This window comes from Gigantopelta aegis, chromosome 6, assembly GCF_016097555.1.
Source record: "Gigantopelta aegis isolate Gae_Host chromosome 6, Gae_host_genome, whole genome shotgun sequence".
Taxonomy (NCBI): Eukaryota; Metazoa; Mollusca; class Gastropoda; order Neomphalida; family Peltospiridae; genus Gigantopelta; species Gigantopelta aegis.
In genome coordinates this window covers 72,458,017-72,479,326 of record NC_054704.1, presented here as the reverse complement: position 1 = coordinate 72,479,326, position 21,310 = coordinate 72,458,017, and the positions used below count along the sequence as shown (strand labels likewise).

Sequence of the window (21,310 nt, the reverse complement as noted above, 5' to 3'; positions counted from 1 at the left end):
ATTCGAGTAATCTTTATAGGGCTCACCCTAGTCATTGCCAAAGTAGCCAGTTGCTAATTTTTATACAAAGTGGCTATAAATTTTAGTCTTTGTGTAATATTTGCTTTAAATTAGCCATTTATGAATAATGTGTACGGAAATACTCTACACATCTCAAAATTGGCTAAAATAAAATTTGTCCCAGTGAAAGCTCCGTCTTGGTCACGGGGAGCTACAAAAGCTTTTTCAATATTTTACCATTTGTACACACCTTCTCCCTCCCAATTCAAATATTTGGATTTGGGTTTAAATAATTGTATATTTCTGATTGTCCCGACTGGCAGTATCTTCCTTTTTAAACCACTGTGGTCCACATGACAGGAAGATCCTGTATGCATGCCCCTTTTTGTTTTGACCACCCTCAGATTTTGCACATTTGAAACGTAAGCCTTTATATACTGTTTTGCGGTCTTCTCTTTTTGAAAGGATTTCAAACCAACTAAAACCCGACACTAGAATGTCAAGAAAGGCACGTGTTTAATGGCAGACTGTATATGTAGTGCATTTATACTATTTGAGCATCTAAATGCATCTTCTTACATCTTGAAATGTGATGTCCACGTCTGTTCTGACAGACTAAAAGTTAATATTGGATCAACAGTGAATTGCCATATTTTGGCTATGTGATGTCAGAGACCCTTAGTATAAGATGATGCATACAAATGCATCAGTAGTGTAAAACTAAAAGACAACCAAAACCAAATATGCAATCATATCACAAACACTGAGTATGTGATAATTTATTTAGCAAATAATTACACTTGAACATCATGAATGCATTGTGGTATCAACAGATTGCTAGCCATCCACTACTGATACTAATAGGGTGTGTGGTTACCACAATAAGTACAAATCGGACAAGATGCACAACTCTGGAAACCTCAAACTATCTACCTAGTTATTCCAAGCCAGTCGATGGAGTTTACGTGCACTCAAGTTAGTCTCCATACAGACACCCAGTACCGGATTTATAATGGGGCAAAGGAGTCAACTGCCCCGGGTCCCCCTGCCAGAGGCCCATCCCCCCCCCCCCCCGACTAAGGACTTCCTTTATAAAAAAAGAAGAAGTAATAATTGTAAAATTAGTTATTTTTTTTATTTGTCATGTAATTTAATTTCTGTTGAGGGCACCCCAAGGTGTAAATCTGGCCCTGTAGACACCTCAGCACATTTTATACTATTAGCTATTTGTTTATTTCCATTACTGGTTCCTATTAATATGCCAGTATACTCCTAAAAATATCAATAACAGGGACAGATTTGAGGGGAGAGTTAGGTAAACTCCAGACTGCTCCATTATCACTCTTGCTCCCAACACTCCCCTGAGAATAGTTTAAGGAGAGTAATTTTTAGCTCTCCTTAGCATGTGAATTTATATGGTAGCCATATGGTATTATATTAAAATGCAATTTCCTGCATTCTGTATAATAGTCTAACTTAAGGGGAGCAATTAATCAGTCCCCTCAATTTGTTTTTGTGGCGAGGTTAGGAACTCTATAGATAGGAAGTCCACCTTCGTACTTAGGTAACACTGTCCATTGATTATATTAAATACTGACATTCCTACCAGCACACATCCTCCCCATCCTTTACTGGGATTCTGTACCAAACCTGTATATGTATGTGTGTTGTGTTGTGTTGTGTGTGTGTGTGTGTGTGCACGTGTGTTGTGTGTATGTTTTGTGTTTAAGTGTATTTATCCGTCTGTGTGTGTGTGTGTGTGTGTATGTGTGCTAGCGTGCATGTATGTGTGCTAGCATGCATGTGTGTGCACGCGTGTGTGTGTGTGTGCATGCTAGCATGTGTGTGTGTGTGTGTGTTTGTGCATGCTAGCATGTGTGTGTGTGTGTGTGTGTGCATGCTAGCATGCGTGTGTGTGTGTGTGTGCAAGCATGCATGTATGAAAATACTGAGACATGTTGAGTGTAATGGGTATGACCAATGGCTTGGAACAACACTTTACTCTAGATGACACATAACAAGACTACAATGCCGTGGAGGCCTGCCATATCACAATGTGCAGAAACAAACACTCACTCTTTTGTACATATTACATACTCGGAGTATACCATTAGGTAACCCACTGATAACAACTCATGAATATATCAGTAGGCCTACATAAAGATTTAAAATAAAAGCAGTTCACAAATATTTTTTTTGCAATTCAGGATACGACATGCTATTTTTATTGAAAAAGATGATCTATGATCAAAATAATAGATTGTTCTGTTTAATGACACCTCTGGAACATATTGATTAACTATCATTTCTATTGGATGTCAAACACTTAATAAATTTGACATATTCCCACTTTTCATTAACAGAATCCGCTTGCGATTTATAATATGCATTTCCGTGTGCCAAAAATGTGCATTTCCATATGCAGGGTTCAGAAAATCCACTAACCCTCAGTCCTGGCTAGTCAATTTTTGGTCTGGGCTAGTGGAAATTATTGACTGTGTTACTAGTATTATAGTACACAAGGCACTAGCCAAAGTTGCTGCAAGGGCTAGTGACTTTTTCAAACATTTGTCAAACACCGATATGTGTGTTTTCACAAGCAGATTTGTATACAAAATTTGACATTGAAGAGTATTTTTAAGCCGCTAGTATATGCTTTGTGCTACGGCATCATTATGAGGAAAAACCGCTCACTGATAGACTTTTTTTTTGGCACGTGGAAAAGCATATACTGTATGAAAAAGGTACTTTGCATATACACATTTGCGTCAATGGAAAGCGGGCAATACATTCTTAGAGGAAACCTGCTACATTTCGTTTATCAATAGCAAGGGATTTTTTACATGCACTTTCCCACAGACAGGTCAGCACATACTACAACTTTCTATATACCAGTAGTGGGGCACTGGTTGGGATGGGAAAAACCCAATGGGCCTTCCAAGAAGGTTCAATCCTAGGACCTAAGCACCTTAAGTTAGTTCTCTATTGACTGAGCTAAATTCTGCATCTTCTATGTTAAAGGTAACAAAGTAACACCAGGGCTAGCTCTGGGTGAGAAAAATATTTCGCCAAATTAAAATAAAATTCGCCAACTTGTTTCAAAATTCTCAACTGGCGAATTTGGTGAGTGCCAGAGCTAGCCCTGAACACATATGATTCACTCGTCTTTCATGAATAACATCTGCTTGTAGAAATGTTAACAAGACTACTACTTATGCAATATCTTACTTTTTATATTCCTTATGGTGAAACATACCTTCAAGTGGTGGCCAATACTAATAATGTTTAGTCCAGACGTAAGGCTTTAGTAGAAGTCTATACGGCCAATGACAGTTACTGATAGCACCATCATTTTGGCTTCATGTACAATAAATATTTCTGTGTTCAGAATGCTGGAAACATTCCAATTCAAAACAGTTACTGAAGATTTTCTATCTGAATATTACAAAGCACACGACCATGTGTTCGGAGAAAATCTTGAAAAACTCCCCACGTATTTATGAAATATGTGTATGAAGTGAAATTATGGTAAGATATATTGAATTTATTGTCTACAAAGCCAAAACATGGGTACGAAAAATGTCCGTCATCAACATTAGATTTACTGCAGAGCCGTACCCTCTGGGGGTGGTGGCAGTTGCCCCCCTGAGAATCTTTTTTTAGTACTCCAGAAAATAGCATACCATCTCAGGGTTTAATTTCTATAGTGTTTCATTTGTTTATAAAAAGTAGTGCCCCCCCCCCGATTTTGATCAGGGTAGTGCCACTTGTCAATCCACCATAAATACTTGTATCATATTTAATCACAGCAAATGAAAGCGTAGTATAGGAAGCAATACTGTGGTCTATGGATATAAGATGGTAAACAGTACATCACTACTGGCATATATATATCACAGATGGTAATGAAAAAACAATGTATGGAAAAAAAATTAGCATTTGTTTTCAAAGAATATTTATACATATATCAATTAAAAACCTTTGGCAGAATAGTAAAAACTGTTAAGCAGTCACCTAGGAGAGTATAAACAAGTAGCTTTTCTGGCTGGCTTGCCCCGTAATAAGGTTTGACTATGTTTGAAGATTTTGTAACAAAATTACCAAAGTCATCCTCCCTCAACGCCAAACTCTGGTGTGCTGCCTCTGCCACTGGACGACAGCACACTTCATTGCCATATCCAGACATGACATTTGTAAAAAAGATTTAATGCTGAAGAACATGGTTAATATTTCTGTGAAATAGCAAATCCAAATTATTATTACGATGAGACCTGCTTTTTCATACACTATCTTGGATCAGAAATCTTTTCCTTGGTACATATTTTTCAAATTTTGAAGTTGTCAGCTCTGGGTTTTGTGAACACTTTTACCATCAGAGTCCGTGTCTGTATCAGTCTCGGACTTGGAGCCATCCATGGGTTTTAGAGCCTCTCGGATTTGTTTCAACAGACCTTCGTCATCATCGTATGCCTTCAGTCCTAGGCCACAAAATCATCAAAGTTAAGAAATATTAATATTCTTATGCTATCAAACAAAAACTAGTGTTTGATGTAATGTGACAACTCATAACTCACCTCACTCCCAGCCCTTAATTAAATTTTAATTCCAGTCCTTGAAAATGGGATCATTTTGTGACAGCAACAGCTGTATCAATATTAACAAAGTAAATACTCAACAATGATAAAAATGCCATTGCTAATCAATTTTGCAATAGCTTTTTAAGGTGGCACAGCTGATTGCCATCACAAATATTGAAGACTGAATTCTAGATATTTTTTAATATGACAATAGTTACATACAAAGGAATTGCTTACTGCTCATCTTTCTCTGACAAGAATACATTCAAAGTTATACATATATTATATCTTGAACATAAATAAAGTTAAAACATTTAATAAGACTTTATATATACAATTCAAACCAACAAAGAATATAAAAAGTCACTAATTTTGGTTATCGTCATCCAAATAATCTACGCTTTAATTTTCCAAGCAAGCTTTCATCATCATCATCATCATCATCATTTTTGTCTTCCGTGTTTAGTTTACTTTCTCCATCCTTCTTTCCAGCTGAAATAGAAAGAAGGATGGATAAATGATTTGGCCAAATTAGCCATAATTGTTTTTTTTCTAACACTAACATGACCGAAAAGCATGTATTCATAATGTGAACATTTACACCAAAAGCATCTGATTCTGTTTTTTTTGCTTAACAAGTTTACAACCATAAGAGGCTGAGTGACTTCATATTCTTTCTAAAAGTTTACCAGATCCTCAGGAAAGGAATGTCTGTTTAATAATGCCACAACTTATTGTATAATTAGTGGTTATTCAATTCTTTAACGAAACTTTGAGCATCAGTTTATAAATACAAATAACATGCTGGAACCAAATATATAGTGTATTGAATATTATATCAGCAATGCCGTGGAGTTGCCTGTTTTTTGTTTTCAATGGCATGTTTTTTTGCCGTGGACATTGTCTTAATTGCAAGGGTTGAACATATGGTTATTTTGACACTTTGTAAACAACACATTCAACACATTTTATTTACAGTTATATGGCGTCTGACATACGATTAAGGACCACACAAATATTGAGAGAGGAAACCCACTGTCGCCACTTCATGAGCTACTCTTTTCGATCAGCAGCAAAGGGATCTTTTATATGCAAATGGAGAAAACCTGCTGCAATCTTTTAGGTTACTCCTACTGAAAAACAACTAGATATCTTTTATGTGCACTTTTCCACAGATGTGACAATACATACCACAGCCTTTGGTACACTGGTTTGGATAAGGAAATTATTACTCGTCCACCAGAGTAATTAATCTTGAGATCCATTAAGGTCACAGGTTAGCACTCTATGACTGAAACCCATACCCCCTCCCTCCAATCCCTCCACTTTAAAACAAAACACTGAGAAGAAATACCTGATTTTGTGTGTGCTACTCCATTGATTGTACCTTCTGTGTTCTTCTCCAGTTCGGCATAAGCAAGGATCAAGGCCTTTTGCTCTGAGGTAAGTTTTCTGGATAACACAGAAAAATTAAAATAAATACTAAATTTATATTTCAAGCACTAATCTAGGATTGAAAAAGTAGAAGTAATATTAATAATAAAATTCTTTATTTTCAGAGGGTAAACACATTCAGTACGTGACTGGTCTCCCATGAGGCCCTCTCTAATCTATACATGATGTTATACATACATACATTCAAAGAAACAACATCAACATACATGTAATATGTATAGCATGAGAAACAATAGCACATATTAAGAATATTTAAATAATATTTAAATCAATTTGTTAAGAAACTTGAGTCAGTGATAACTCAATAGATCATAATTATTTTAACAAACACATCAAAATCAACAACAAAGGTATATCTTAAAATTGATTATTATTTGAATAGTGCTTAAAATAACTGGATTTGAATGAGGCTAGGGATTGAGAATATTTTATCTTTGAAGGTAGTGTGTTCCACAGTTTAGCTCCCCTGCATGAAAAACGATGGCAATAAAATTCTGTTCTTGGTTTTAATTTATAAAGATGACTATGTTGAGTTGACCTCATATTTAAGGAGTGAATTTCTGAAGTTGTTTGAAACATTGTTTCTAGATATGATGGAGTTAGTGTGTTGAGGGCTTTGTAGACAAACTGGCAGGTTCTAAAGTCAATTCTCTCTTTGATTTTAAGCCATTTGAGAGAGCTGATTATTTCTGCAGTGGACATTTCTTTGCTTTTTTAAGTAATAAGTCTTGCAGCTTGATTTGGGATTTTTTGAAGTTTTTCTATGGAATGTTTTGAACAGGTTTCCCAAATTGTGGAGCAATAGTCTAAGTGAGGTAATATGTAAGAGCTGTAGAATATTAATCTGGTCTTTTGGTCAAAGATATTTTCTGTTTTGTCAAAAAATGTATAATAAATAAGAAGATCTTTTAATAATGGCATTTATGTGGTTAGCCCATGTCAGTGTTGGGTCAATGTGTACACCAAGAAGTTTTTCAGAAGTGGAACATTGCACTGGTATGTGAGTGACGCCATCTTTCCCAGAAGAAGTGAAATGAATATTTAACGGGACATTTCATAGTCAAACACAGAACAAACAAGGTGCTCAGTGAATTTATAAAGATCGACCATATATCAAGCGAGTGCTTTACCACTGGGCTATGTCCCGCACCCCCATGGCAAAAACAAAAAGTTAATTTTGTTTAACAACACCACTAGAGCACACTGATTTATTAATCATCGGCTATTGTATGTCAAACATCCGGTTATTTTGACATATAGTCTAAGATAGGAAACCTGCTACATTTTTCCTGTGGCAACAAGAGGACACTTACGTCGGAACTTTAATCTTTATATGGATATAGTGATCTCCATAACCGTAGCTGTTCACCCGATTGATTCCCTTGCCCGGCTGTCGAATGCGTTCATGAGAATGTGTTCCTGGAGTTATCTGAAACAACAACACAGATATTTGGTTACAGACAATAAACTTTATTTAGTAAAGGAAGAGAACAGTTAGCATAGACAGTACAACCAGACCTGTCAACCTTTAGTCAAGAGAAAGCAGGAGGTGTGTGTTCAAAAAGCAGGAGATTTTGTCAAAAAGCAGGAGATTTCTTAAATTCACACAATTTAACTCAAAATCGCAAGATTTAAAAAAAACATTATTACAATAAGTTATATGAATACTTTATAATGTCATATATACTTCTTAACCATAGATCTTGGCATTAAAAAAAAAAAAAAATCTTAATTTTTTTTTTTTTTTTTTTTGTTTAAATATTATGATGATTTAATACATATTTAAAAAAAAAAAATATTTTATCCAAAAATGTTAAGAACATGAACAAGAAATAAATTTTTTAATTAGTACATTTACGGTATTACACTTACAGCCTTACAGGTTGTGTTACATTATCATTTGTGGTTAGTGTACCTAAGTACCAAAGACAAATTTATATAAATCTTATAAATTAATATTCAGTTTTTACTATAACGAGGAACGGTGGCGTGGTACTTATTTAAAATCATTATAATGATGCAATAAACATTGTATTTTCATTAATCATAAGTAAAACCTCATTACGGACATCGTGTGAAATATACCGGAATTATACCCATTTCCGTGAGTAACTTTATGTCAATGTCAAACAACATTTTTTAATTGTACACAAATAATTTCTTGAAGTGTACCCTTATAACCAACATTTTACTGCACAAACATACAAAATTAACTGACACAAGTATGTTTATACAGCTAATTGGTCTTTTCGTTGTCTTGCTGTGACATGTGATTTTAACATGCATCGTGTGTATCGCTGTCAACTCGGGTGTCTGGCAGTTCAGATTCGTCATAGTTGCATTATGTAATCCAGTGGGAAGACATTTTACAATTCAGAGGTGTTATTAGAACTAAATTGGATAGTTTTTTGTTTGTTATATGGCAACACTGAATGTCAATACACAGCCTGTTGAATTAGCGGCAACACGCTTCGTAGCCATTACGATGACAACAAACATTATAATAACACGTCATTTTATAAACTCCATGTGCTTTTTTAACAATATAAATAGGCTATCCCACAATTCTCACTTCGGCAAAGGTTAAACAGTCGGGGACAATTCGGCCTGTTACATTCTCAGAAACCGAAAGTAGTCGACATTTTCTGAATGAGAAAAAAAAGGCAGAGTTACTTCCCTTCTGTTATTTTGACAAAAGAGGATCGATTTTTTTTAATGCTTACAAAAATGTCATTTAACAGGAGAAACTGTTTCCCACACAGGAGAAAGGAGATTTGATCAAATACCGGGAGACTCCCGCGGAATCCGGGAGGGTTGACAGGTCTGAGTACAACACATACCATGACTTTTGATATATCACTGGTTGGGATGATGAAAACCCAATGGCTCTGCTAAGGTGGTTCGATCCTAGGACACAAGCATCTTAGGCTAGTGTTCTACTGACTGAGCTAAAATCTCGCCTCTTCTATGATGAAGGTAACAAAACTAGTCAAATGTCATTATTTATTTGATTATTTTCCATTACTAGATTTCTTAAAGATGGAATACTTTGGAAATTGTTGAAAGTTTTTATCATGTAATACTCATTTTTGTTTGAGCTACATTTTATTAAAATTATCAATATGCTAATTCAAGTATTGGATGGGTGAACCTTGCTAAAAAAATTTTTGTGCCTAATAGCACAAAAAACATAACAATTAACCATTTTGACAGAACATCTAAAGTAAGCACAAATATAATACACTGGCATAGGAAATGGGGGGGTCCCCACTTTTCAGATATTTTGCTTTATATTTACTTATAATAGTGTAAAAGTGCGTAAATATAAAAGTGTGCCCCCTACTTTTGGCACCTTCCTACGCCACTGTAATATAATATATAGGCTCTATATATTTTTAATCCATTAAAATTAACATTACTAATTTTAATGTATGTTCATCAATCATCCAGTGTTGAAAAAAAAAAAAAAAGAGAAACGATCATAAAGTGAGAAACGATCATAAAGTCTGTCAGAAATGTGTATAAAGACCCTGAGCATTATAATTACATTCAGTAAGATATCATCGTATATCCCGGGCACTCTGATGGTTCCTCCAAGCACAGCCTGAGACAAACTAATTGCAACATCACTATGTACATCTGCACCTTCACGACGGAAAATACGACTCTTAGCAACCTGCAAAAAGTCACCACAGTATTGTATAAAATGATACTTTACAATATAATAAAGTAGTTATTAGCAATGTATTGTACAACAAAAATACAACATAGTATTACAAAAAACTAAAACAGTAGTAGTAATAAAAAGAGTGCAAAATACACCTTTCTGACTAATCATCAGGATACACTAGTTATTGCTATGTTAAAAATATGTACACACAGTGTAATTAAAATCTTCAAAAATTTGTTCTAGCAGTAAAAACCAAGAACAAATTTATCAAAATAATTTAAAATACAAATTTTTCACATCCAAAAATAGTTGCAATCTTTAACTAAATCACACAAAAATTACCCACCCCTCCCCGCACCAATTCCAAGACCCCACAGAAAGACTCAATCAAATAAAACATGTACTTTATTCCCATTGCAGTTAATGTCTGATGTTTTGACAATAAGACATATTGAACATGTTCCACTTTGGGATTTTCATACTCCCTTTTTTATAAAACAAAATATTTTTTTGCCAGAATATGACAAAAATAAATGCTTTTATCCAGGAATATACTTCATATGTTTACCTTGAATGTACTTTATTTTTTTTATTTTTTTAATAAATATTCTTTGTTATTTTCACCTTAAATGTACTTTATATATTTATATTAAAATATACTTTATATTTACCTTAAATGTGATAAACACTTCTTGTTTTCCTACTGGCATTCTTACTGTCTGTCCATCCTCAACACCAGCCGGTACAGGTACCACAACTTTTTTCCTTAGAATCATATTTCCTTTACCGTTACACTCTGTACAAGGAGTCTTAATTACCACTCTTTGTCCATAACAACGTCTGCACGTAGTACGCATAACAAACGGTCCAGTACTAATTGTTTCCTGAAATTAAATGCAGTTTAAAATGATATACAACACTGGGTATGAAAATTACAAAACTAGTCGGTACACCTGTGCAAAACTCATAAATAAAATATCACAGAAAGCAGAGAAAATTAGCATATTTGATGAGGTAATTAAAAATATTAATATTTATTATGTCAGACTTGAAAATCAAATGTTACAATGGGTTGCAGAGATTATCTTTAAGTAATCTGTCATATTTTTGTTGCCTTCAGAACTTTAAGGAAATAGAGAGGAATATGAAAGAATATTATTAATTTGTAAAAATCCACAGGATTTCAGCTGGGTTTTTTTAATGGCAGCAGAAACCCAATTTCAGTACAACTTTGAGCTAACTGGGTGAACGAAAAATGTTGCCAATTATCTACTGAACTTCAAAAAATGTGACAACTCAGGTAATTTTTCCTACAAAAGTACAAATAATTACATGACATATTTTCACCAAGGTAAAATAATATTAGCCAATTATATTTTTCAAATTCACAGTTGGTAAATTTGGTGAGTGGCAGAACTATTCCTGCAACGAATATTTAAATAAGCTGATATTTTGTAATGCGCATAAATAACACTTACCATCCCAGTGCCATTGCACTGCGGGCAGGTGATTGGTTTTGTGCCGGGTTCCGCTTTTTTCCCTAAACACTTGGGACACGTGTCCTTCACATTGATGTTGATTTCCTTGTTCACACCTCTCGCTGCCTCCTGGAAGCTCAAATCCATCATAATCTGCAAAGTGAAGGTTACACTGTGATAAACACTAACAGATATAAATAGACAGATTAATTTACATTGATAAATGATATTTACAGCACTAAAGTTCACCTCACACCATCACAAACTAGGTGTGAGGTTAATCTCAACATGAATGCAGAAAAAAAATCCTCAAGGTTATAGGTTTGACCTTTGGAAGATGTACTTCAGTTTTATAGTTAAATTGTTGTCCTTTTTATATATTATACAAAGTTTTGTTTTGTTTAATGACACCACTGGAGCACATTGATTAATTAATCATCGGCTATTAGATGTCAAACATTTGGTAATTCTGGATCGTAGTCATCAGTGGAAATCTGTTACATTTGTTCTAATGCAGCAAGGTATCTTTTATATGCATTTTCTCACAGACAGGAAAGCACATACCACGGCCTTTGTCCAGTTGTGTTGCACTAGTTGGAATGAGAAAAAACCAATCAGCTGAATGGATCTATCGAGGTGGTTTGATCCTGCGACGTAAGCACCTCAAGTGAGCACTCAACCGAATGAGCTAAATCCTGCCCCATTTATTATACAAATGACATTTGTAAATCCCATGATTTTCTAGGATTTACATAAGCAAAAAAACATCAATGAAAAACAAGCATTCTGAAAGTACTGCTTCAGGTATTGCAAAAAACAAAGAAAGAAAAGAAGTCTGGAAAACATATTTTCAAATCAAGGGCCATAACTCTGTGACAAATGAGTAAATTGCCATGTAAAACAAACTTGATCTGTAACAGAACATGATAAAGCTACACACAAAATTTCAGCTTAATATTTTTAGGCACTGCAAAAATCAAAGGTATGGAAAACAAATTTTTGTATCTCCTAAGTTCAAGGGCCATAACTCCGTCCAAAATGGGTAAATCACCATGAAAATTAAACTTGATCTGTAACAGTACAACAGTGCATAACAAAGTTATATACAAAATTTCAGCTCAACATTCTAAGATATTGTAAAAAAACCCATCCAAAAAACTATATGTAGGACAGATGGATGGACAGACAGACAGTCTGATTGGGACTGGCAGGGAACTAATAAACTGAATTAAGGGCAATGACACAAAATGTTAAAAAAGTTTATCACCTCAGAAGCTGGTGCAAATCCAAACTTAGATTCCTCAAAGTCATTCATGTTGCCAAACCCTGACATCCCGAAACCAGCACTGCCAAATATCTTTCGAAACAGCTCCTCTGGGTCAATACTTCCATGGAAATGCTCAAAACCACCTGAAGTAGCACAAATATAAATAGAATAGAAGAACACAGTGGATTAAGAAAAGAAAAAAGAAGATTTTTTTTTTAGAAAATGTATACATGCCGAGTTAAACTTCATACAATGTTATGGTTGTTAACAAAACAAACAAGTCACATTCCTGATGATTATATCAGCCATACAGATAATGTAGATTATGAATTATCAAATTGCCTATTTGCACAGTGGTTTAGACAACAACAACAAAAAACCCATATCGAACCACAATGAACAACAAGCTCTACAACTTACAAAATTTGTCAATTTTAAAAATAACTGGAAAATTTATTTGAATCTGACAAAATAATTTCATATATTGATGGATATTTTGCTGCAAAACAACAGCATCCCAAGAAAATGCATGAACACTCCCGTCCACTGAACTGATTTGACATGAAAAACAGATTTCTCATACCTAAATAAACTAGCAATTAAAAGAGTACAATGTACAAGTAATGATCATGTGTGCCCAATATTATTCAGTCACTTGTCAACTATCAACACATATAATTATGTGGAATTAAATGTTGTCAACTATAAAATTATTCAATGTCAGTTTCACTCAACTATTTTCATCTCCATACACATTTATATAAAAAAAAAATGCCCACCATTCATTGTGATGAACATCAATAGGTGCAACTAAAAAACTAATTTTATTAATATAGGACTTAATGAAAACGCAAAACTTTAACATTGATCTAAATGCAAAAGTTACAGACATCTCCTGAAATTAATATCTATATCTCACCTTTTCACTTCATAAATGCAAGACTAAAATGTCATTAACAAGAAATTAAATTATTCACCCATGTTGCCTGCCTGTCTAGCCCATTCCGCTCCCTGTCCAGTCCCTGACCCGGACATTCCAAATGAATCATAGTCACGCTTTTTTTCTACATCACTCAGCACCTGGAGAGATAAAAAAACAAATGCCAACTTCATAAGAATTAAGATACAGGAAAGAAATATTTTTATTTTCACATCTAGGCATGCATCAATTTTAAGCCCCAGACTGCACCACCAGTAGATAGATCTGTTTACTGATTAATTAAAATAAGTTCAGGGAACAGAGTGATATTTCTAGTTAATTGAAAATTGATTAGCCATTACTGTTTAATGTTTTAAAATTGTGTGCCGTTTTCTGTAACTTGCATAGCGAATTTTGATGCCATACAAAAGTTTCCCAAACTTATGTCCCATTTTCGGGTCTACTGTATACATACACATAAAGCTGTATTAAACAGAGGATAATAATGAGTCACCAGCTATTATCAAATTTATGTCCTGAGTGAAATAATTTCACGAGGGTCATAAATTTGATAATAACTGGTACTGAGTTTGTTATTCTATTTATTACCCCAGCTATTTGGGTTTTTTTAAAAGCCTTTATTTTCGATATAGCATACATCGGCTACATATAGAAACAATGTAAACTACTTTACTGTTCTGGGTATTGCTTTAATTTTATATTTTATTCACGGTTCACAGATAATTTTCAAAACCCAAAGTTCTATATATTCTGTAAAAAAAAATCGTCCAATAGTAGTATACGTTAAACCAATGCATGATAATTTCTCGGTGAGAAATTATTATTTTTATTTTCCCTGTTATGAGTGCCTTGCTGGGGTAATAATTGGCAATAAGTATTGCAAATAATTGTTAAAATGTAAGATAACAGCTTATGAGATAGTAAAAACAACAACCACAAAAAACAACAACACAACTTGTGCTATTAATCATTTCTTAAATTTTAAAGATGAAAAATAATGTGAGACCAATATGTTGAAATTATCCATAAAAAAATTGCTAGAGATTAGGAAATTTAAAATGTCAAATACTTTTAAAAGGCATACAGTCAAACCTTCAATATATATGTTAAAAGTTAAAATGGACAAACAAACAAACATAACCAACTTTGCAAAAGTACAACAGCAACTCTGTTCATAAACCAAAACCCCACAAATTTTGTCTTAATTCCAGACCAAAACCTTCGAGTCCTACAAAAAAGAAGCTATAATATTCTCACTTCATAAGCTTCGGACACCTCTTGAAACTTTGTTTGGCCATCGGGATCATTTTTGTTCATGTCAGGATGGTACTTCTTTGCAAGCTGAAATTAAAATCATTATCATATATAATACATGTATTTACATTTCATGGATTTTCATACTTTAAATAATTGACTAATTTTATTTAGCAAAATAATTTCATGTAATAATTATCTTATTAGAGATTAATAACTTAAGTTTTGCCGTTTTTTAAGAAGCTTAATAGATAATTTGGCAAAATGTTCTGCTCATGCAGGGTTAGCCATGCAATATACATTTCAAAGATCCCCCCTAAACTCCACACCCTCCAACCCCCCCCCCCACCCCACCCCCACAAACCCATGTCAGTCTGTAACAGGAATTTTAATGGGCAAGGTGGGTTTTAGGACATTGTTTTGTTTTGTTTAATGACAAAACTAAAGCACATTGACTTATTAAACATCAGCTATTGAATGTTAAACATTTGGTAATTTTTGACATATAGTATAAGACTCTCAGTTAAGAGATCAAACCTGCTACATTTTTCCATCAATAGCAAGGGATCTTTTATATGCACCATTCCATAGACAGGATAGCACATGCCACGGCCTTTGGTACACCAGTCATGGTGCACTGGCTAAAGCGAGAAATGAAAATAAATAAGTATGGATGTGTTAAGTGGAACAAACCTTATAATATGCCTTTTTGATAGTAGCTGCATCAGCATTCTTTGGGACTCCAAGTACTTCATAATAATCTCTTTTCCTTCTGTGATCAGACGTGTGCAAATTAGCAACAAACGTAAGATGTGGACACCGAGAAATTCCTAAAACATAAAGGTTTAGATTTTAAAATAAAATAAAAATAAAATTAATATGTACATGTATATAAAGTACTGCCCAATTTGACCAATATCAATCTTCATCTTGAGAAATTCAAAGCAAGGTGAAGATCACTCGTCTGAAACATGGGACGGTCGGGACATAGTCCAGTGGTAAAGCATTTGCTTGATGTGCGGTCAGTCTAGGATTGATCCCTGTTGGTGGACCCATTGGGCTATTTCTCGTTCAAGCCAGTGCTTCACAACTGGTGTAACAAAGGCCATGGTATGTACTATCCTGTCTGTGGGATGGTGCATAAAAGATCCCTTGCTGCTAATCAAAATGAGTAGCCCATGAGCTGGTGACAGCGGGTTTCCTCACTCAGTATCTGTGTAGTCCTTAACTGTATGTCTGATGCCATATAACTGTAAATAAAATGTGTTAGGGTGTCGTTAAATAAAACATTTCCTTCCTTCCTTATATGGGATGGAAATGTTTTATTTAACGACACACTCAACACATTTTATTTACAGTTATATGGCGTCGGGACATACGGTTAAGGACCACACAGATATTAAGAGAGGAAACCTGCTGTCGCCACTTCGTGGTCTACTCTTTTCGATTAGCAGTAAGAGATCTTTTATATGCACCATCCCAGACAGGATAGCACATACCACAACCTTTGATATACCAGTTGTGGTGCAATGGATGGAGCAAAAAATAGCCCAATGAACCCACCGACGTGGATCGATCCCAAACTGACAGCGCATCAAGCGAGCGCTTTACCACTGGGCCACGTCCCGCCCTGTTTTGCATGAAGTTGTCAGACCTGTACAAATTGGTAACAGTCAATAAATAATCACAGAACAGAATGTGTTATTGTACATATCATATTGTTAAGAAGAAGTTTCTTTTTGTTTAATGACACCACTAGAGCTCATATTGTTTATTAATAATGGGCTATTGGATATCAAACATTTAGTAAGTTTGACACAGTCTAAGAGACCATTAGTAGCAAGGGATCTTTTGTATGCACCATACCAGACAGGACATCACATACCACAGCCTTTGATATACCAGTTGTGGTGCACTGGCTAGAGTGAAAAATAGCCTAATGGGCCCACCGACGGGGATTGATCCTAGGCTACATCCCGCCCTTATCATATAGTTAAGACTGACTGATAATATACACTAGATGTACATATATTTTGTCTTTATGGAGAAGCTTTACTCATGGCAATAATTTTTATTCAGCGGCACAAGAAGTAACATCTGTGATGCCCCAACCTACTTGGCTACGGCAGATTACATCTCAATGATGGCCATTGCTGTCATTGCCGTCATTAAATAGCCTAGTAGCCGTGATAAATAAATTAGTTCAGGTGAAGATCTGTCTATTCTATATTATTTGACATTCAAACTGATAACTTTAATCCTAGAGAAGTGGTTTAACTTGTCATTAATGTTAACTATTAAATTAGGCATCTAAACAATTTGTCAAATGTTGCATCAGCATGCTAACCAGTGTGAATTTTGTATACGTCCTTACTTCAGTGTTTACCAGACGCCAATACATCCCCAAGTTAACATGATATTACGAGGCTATCATTTATAAACAGATCAAACTAAAGACAATTGGCAAATGAACTGGGAAACCTTCCCAAAAGATTCAGTGACCGGTGGATTAACCAAGTTCAAGTTGTGCTTACCAACATTTAACTTATTTTGTGCAAATACAAATGAGCACGGTGTAGTATTAACCATACAACAAGATCCAACATCTCGATTAAAATGTCTCCTATTCAAGATTGTTTTTCTTTGACGCCCTACACCTCTGCGTATTAAATTTGTGCACGTTCTGCTGAGCGCAGCCATCTTTTATTTTGTGACCTCTTCAAGAGGAGTTTTGTTTATTTGACAAAATTAACTATACATTATTACTAGTTAATTTGTAACATTTTTGTATTTTGTCCATATATATTGAGAAAAATATATTTGTTTGTGTCATGTAAGATTGATTCAAAACACTGTATTCAGAAAACAGTTTCATCAGTTCAATGACATTCAGATAAGCCCCTTTCGTTCCACTCTCGAGAACATTCGGAGTTTCTCGTGAGATTTGACAACCGGAAACTTCATACTACTAATCTACTTTCGTTCATTCATTTCCTGGTTGGGAACCACATTGTTTGTGCATGCTTTAGTCTAAACTTTATTATTCAGTTTACTTTATTGATTGTTTCTGATTACGATTTAGTAACAGTTAAGACAACAGTTTTGTTTTTGTGTTTTTAGTATAGGCCTAGCCTGTATATTTAAAAAGAAAAGTTAAAATGTAAAAACTTTGTTTGCAAAGTACATGCATATGTTCAATGTTGGGAAACACCCCTTTCAGCCTTTGTCTCTAACACTTAGGGTGACTCTTTCCAAATTGGGTAGGATGTGATGGATTATTGAAAAAATTAAAATAGGACTACACATCCACCCACCCCACTATAGACTGAGTACTCAGCTGTTTGAAAGCTAGACTGATGTTTGGATGATTTTAATCGCTTTTCCAGTCAAAAATAACTCAGTAATGAAAACACAGAATTTCTGCCTACTACCGGATAGGCAAAGATTTCCAGTTTACGCTATAATTTTCCAGTTTGATGAGATCAATTATTTTACATATAATCACTAATACACACTACAGGAAGAAACCCATTGGCACCTACATTTTAACCAAACAACTCTTGCAGTAAGGTGCTGTTGTGTGTCTTCCTATAGTGTGTATATTAGTAGTTAATATGTGAAATATTTGTTATCTGCAAACTTGCAAATGATCAATGTAATGGTATTTCATGTCAGACAGGATTATTTGTCTACTAAGTGAACCTACTCAGTGGTAGGCAAAAATCCAATGTTTTCATTATAACTTAAGCTCGATCTGAGAGAGCAATTATAACTGTGCAAATGTATTTCTAGCTCTTGAATGGTAGAGTACTTTGCTACAATATCTGTGGAACCATACCCAAATTATGTCTGTATTTTATTATTATTTATGAGGCAGGACATAGCCCAGTGGTAAAGCGCTTACTTGATATGCTATTTCTCGTTCCAGCCAGTGCACCATGACTGGTATATCAAAGGCTGTGGTATGTGCTATCCTGTCTGGGATGGTGCATATAAAAGATCCCTTGCTACTAGTGGAAAAATGTGGGTTTTCTGTCTAAGCCTATCTGTCAAAATGTTTGACATCCAGTAGCCAATGATTAATAAATCAACGTGCTCTAGTGGTGTTGTTAAACAAAACAAACTTTATTATTATTTATTTATTGTTATGTGTAAGTTCAATTAAAAAAAGAAAAACAGAAAAACCTGGGCTCAAGTTCATAAAACTGTGCTAAGCCTACATTTGTACATATAGTTGGAGGGCAGCAACTTACTCAAGCTGTTAAATTATTTTTGGCAACTACCATATGTTAGACACATAATTAATGTAGTTTAAAATGTGCTGGGGTGTTGGTAAACATTCCTTTCCCCCCTTTCCGGTTAATTTACATAATCATATGTACATCTTTCAGTTTTAGTGGTAGCTTTCATGTCTGAAGATGGCATGGCGATTCAAGGTATCAAAATACAAGAATGCTGCTCCCAAGATTCCAAAGAAAGAGGTATGTGATTAACCCTAGGGGTTTAACATCATTAAAAAAAAAATTGTGAGCTGTTCGATGAATTTTGTTTTTCAATTTTTTCTTAACCTTAGCCAAGCACTATGTGACCAAATAAAACTAACCAAATACAACTAACCAAATACATGTAGATAACACATGGTTGTCAAATGAAGTTTTGGGAAAATTTCTTATGAAATTGTTAATCATATTCAACTTGTGTTAAAAGTTTATCATTTACTAAATAGTTATTTATATTTTTTTCTTTAGGAATGGATTTCAGACATACCTGTTGGGTCTCTGATGCAGTCAAGTGGAAATTACATTAAAGCCAGCTGTTCATACATAGCATTTAATGTTGACTCTGCAGGTAAGCTGTTTACAATGGACCTATTTATGTTTGTTTTTAAATTAACTTGAAAAACTTACAACCAACAATACCAACATTTAGCACAAAGACATCTAGACATTATTATAATGTTTTTAAAAATCACAATGGGCAGTGTAAACATTTGTACATTTCGTAGTGTTTTGTTATGTTCTGCATTCCTTTAGAAAGGTTCCAAATAATATTCAATTGTAATATGTCATTAAAAATGTGATAGTATTAAATGATAATTAATATGTCAATCCTATATTAAAGTGAAAGTAATAATTAGAATTTACTGTCATTGCTGAAATGAATTCTGTAGAGAATTGAACAACGTTGTGTTATAAAGTGAGATACAACATTAAACAAGTCAGAGTTTTGATGTCTGATTTTGTTTTTGAAATCGGATGAGGTCCAAAATATTATGACAACTTCAACTTCTTACTAAGTACTGCTGACAGCTGTGTAAGAGGAACTAATATTTGCCAAAATGAAAAAAGTGCCATTTTGCCAGCTACATTAGTACCTGGACAATGATAAGATGAATGGTGAAGCTGCAGAATTTCTTGTTTGGTACGAAACTTATTGACAAGACCGAGCTCCAGGCTTGCTGTGGGTTATTCATGCACTTTTAAATTGTAGAACTCGGTGACATGCAGTTTTAATTTCTTCTTCTTTCTCCTGTAAATTTTAATATTACCTATCTGTGATATTTGTATTTTTGCAGTTCTTTACACTGTGTTTTTATTTTCCTACTGAATTTTTATATTGATGTGGTTCATCATTTAATGTTTTGCATATACCATAGTTTGACACCCAATAGCTGATGTATTTTTCGTGCTGGGGTGTCGTTAAACATTCATTCATTCATTCTTTCTCCCATTTATCCTGTTCAGGATAAAACAAACCCATATAAACAATAGTAAATAAACCCAGTTTTGTTATTAATAATGTTATGTTTGTATTATCTATACGTTAAACCTTGTTACATGTGTGCAGTTAATTTTTCCAGTACAATATTGTTTTTCTTTATATTTCAGGTGGAGGGAATCTTGGTATTGTACCACTAACAGACTCGGGACGCAAATCTAACTGTGTTCCTCTACTGAATGCACATTCCGGTAAAATAGTTTTCTTGAGATATACATGGTACACATATTTATTAAATACCAATTCAATCTTACTATAATGATAAAGACATTTTGAAACCATGTGATAAATTTATTTTGTATCACACATATGTGTGATCTGGACCAGAACTTTTAAATGGGGAATTCCCTTTTTATTTTTACTACAGTTAGCGCCTTTTATATACCGACGTCATATATGATTTACAAATGACGTCACATTGTATTTGAAACATCACACAAAGCTCCCACAGAGCTTGATTCTGAACGTTAAGCAAATCCATGAAAGGAGTTTTGATCATAGATTTAACAAAGTGTTGTTATGACATTACATAAAGGAAGGTATGTAATAAATACAGAACTTCACATACATTGTTTTCGCTTCTTATTTATTGCACTCGTTTATTTTGCGAAAGAACATCCCACTCGACTGCTATGCAATCTCGTGGTATATATTCTTGCACAAAATGAACTTGTGCAATAAATAGGAAGCGAAAACAACTGTGAAGTTCTGTATATGTATTTACTTGTAATTACAATAATCAGAAAATGTTCTAATAATTAAATTGACTTATATGTTTAATTATTGGAATATTTTCCGATTATCGAAGTTCCTTTCTTGTTTTTGGCATTAGTTTTTATTACTGTGCATTTAACTAGATGTAACTTAGAAATCATTTCCAGTAATTGTATC

General features: G+C 34.2%; 2 protein-coding genes across 3 annotated transcripts in view; one reads left to right on the top strand and one right to left on the bottom strand.

The window, feature by feature from the left end:
* Positions 1 to 1,806: 1,806 nt before the first annotated feature.
* On the bottom strand, positions 1,807 to 17,346 carry LOC121375243 (protein tumorous imaginal discs, mitochondrial-like). Of its 2 annotated transcripts, none has more exons than XM_041502571.1 (11): positions 17,176 to 17,346; positions 15,335 to 15,471; positions 14,645 to 14,728; positions 13,425 to 13,527; positions 12,448 to 12,590; positions 11,181 to 11,333; positions 10,374 to 10,586; positions 9,580 to 9,708; positions 7,346 to 7,461; positions 5,932 to 6,029; positions 1,807 to 4,478 (listed from the first exon to the last, which is right to left on the bottom strand). In XM_041502571.1, the coding sequence occupies exons 1-11, from the start codon at positions 17,339 to 17,341 to the stop codon at positions 4,342 to 4,344; spliced, it is 1,479 nt and encodes a 492-aa protein (XP_041358505.1). In that variant the 5' UTR covers positions 17,342 to 17,346; the 3' UTR covers positions 1,807 to 4,341. The 2 variants fall into 2 exon arrangements, with proteins under 2 accessions (XP_041358505.1, XP_041358506.1); XM_041502572.1 differs by having other exon boundaries at positions 4,338 to 5,069.
* Positions 17,347 to 17,639: 293 nt separating this feature from the next.
* The window catches only part of LOC121375240 (coronin-7-like), a 32,880-nt gene continuing 29,209 nt past the window's right edge, over positions 17,640 to 21,310 (top strand). Inside the window, 4 exon segments of the mRNA XM_041502567.1 lie at positions 17,640 to 17,728; positions 19,033 to 19,122; positions 19,390 to 19,489; positions 20,530 to 20,610. Of these exon segments, the coding sequence (XP_041358501.1) occupies positions 19,060 to 19,122; positions 19,390 to 19,489; positions 20,530 to 20,610 (244 nt within the window). The 5' untranslated portion in view covers positions 17,640 to 17,728; positions 19,033 to 19,059.

What these genes read in the sequence shown, in the direction of transcription:
- LOC121375243 (XM_041502571.1), bottom strand. Translation starts at nt 17,341, where the DNA reads ATGGCTGCGCTCAGCAGAACGTGCACAAATTTAATACGCAGAGGTGTA. An exon ending in ACGATGATATCTTACTGAAT is followed by an intron (nt 7,462 to 9,579) that starts GTAATTATAATG and finishes TTGTTGTTTCAG; the next exon opens with ATAACTCCAGGAACACATTC. An exon ending in ATAAAGATTAAAGTTCCGAC is followed by an intron (nt 6,030 to 7,345) that starts GTAAGTGTCCTC and finishes TGTGTTATCCAG; the next exon opens with AAAACTTACCTCAGAGCAAA.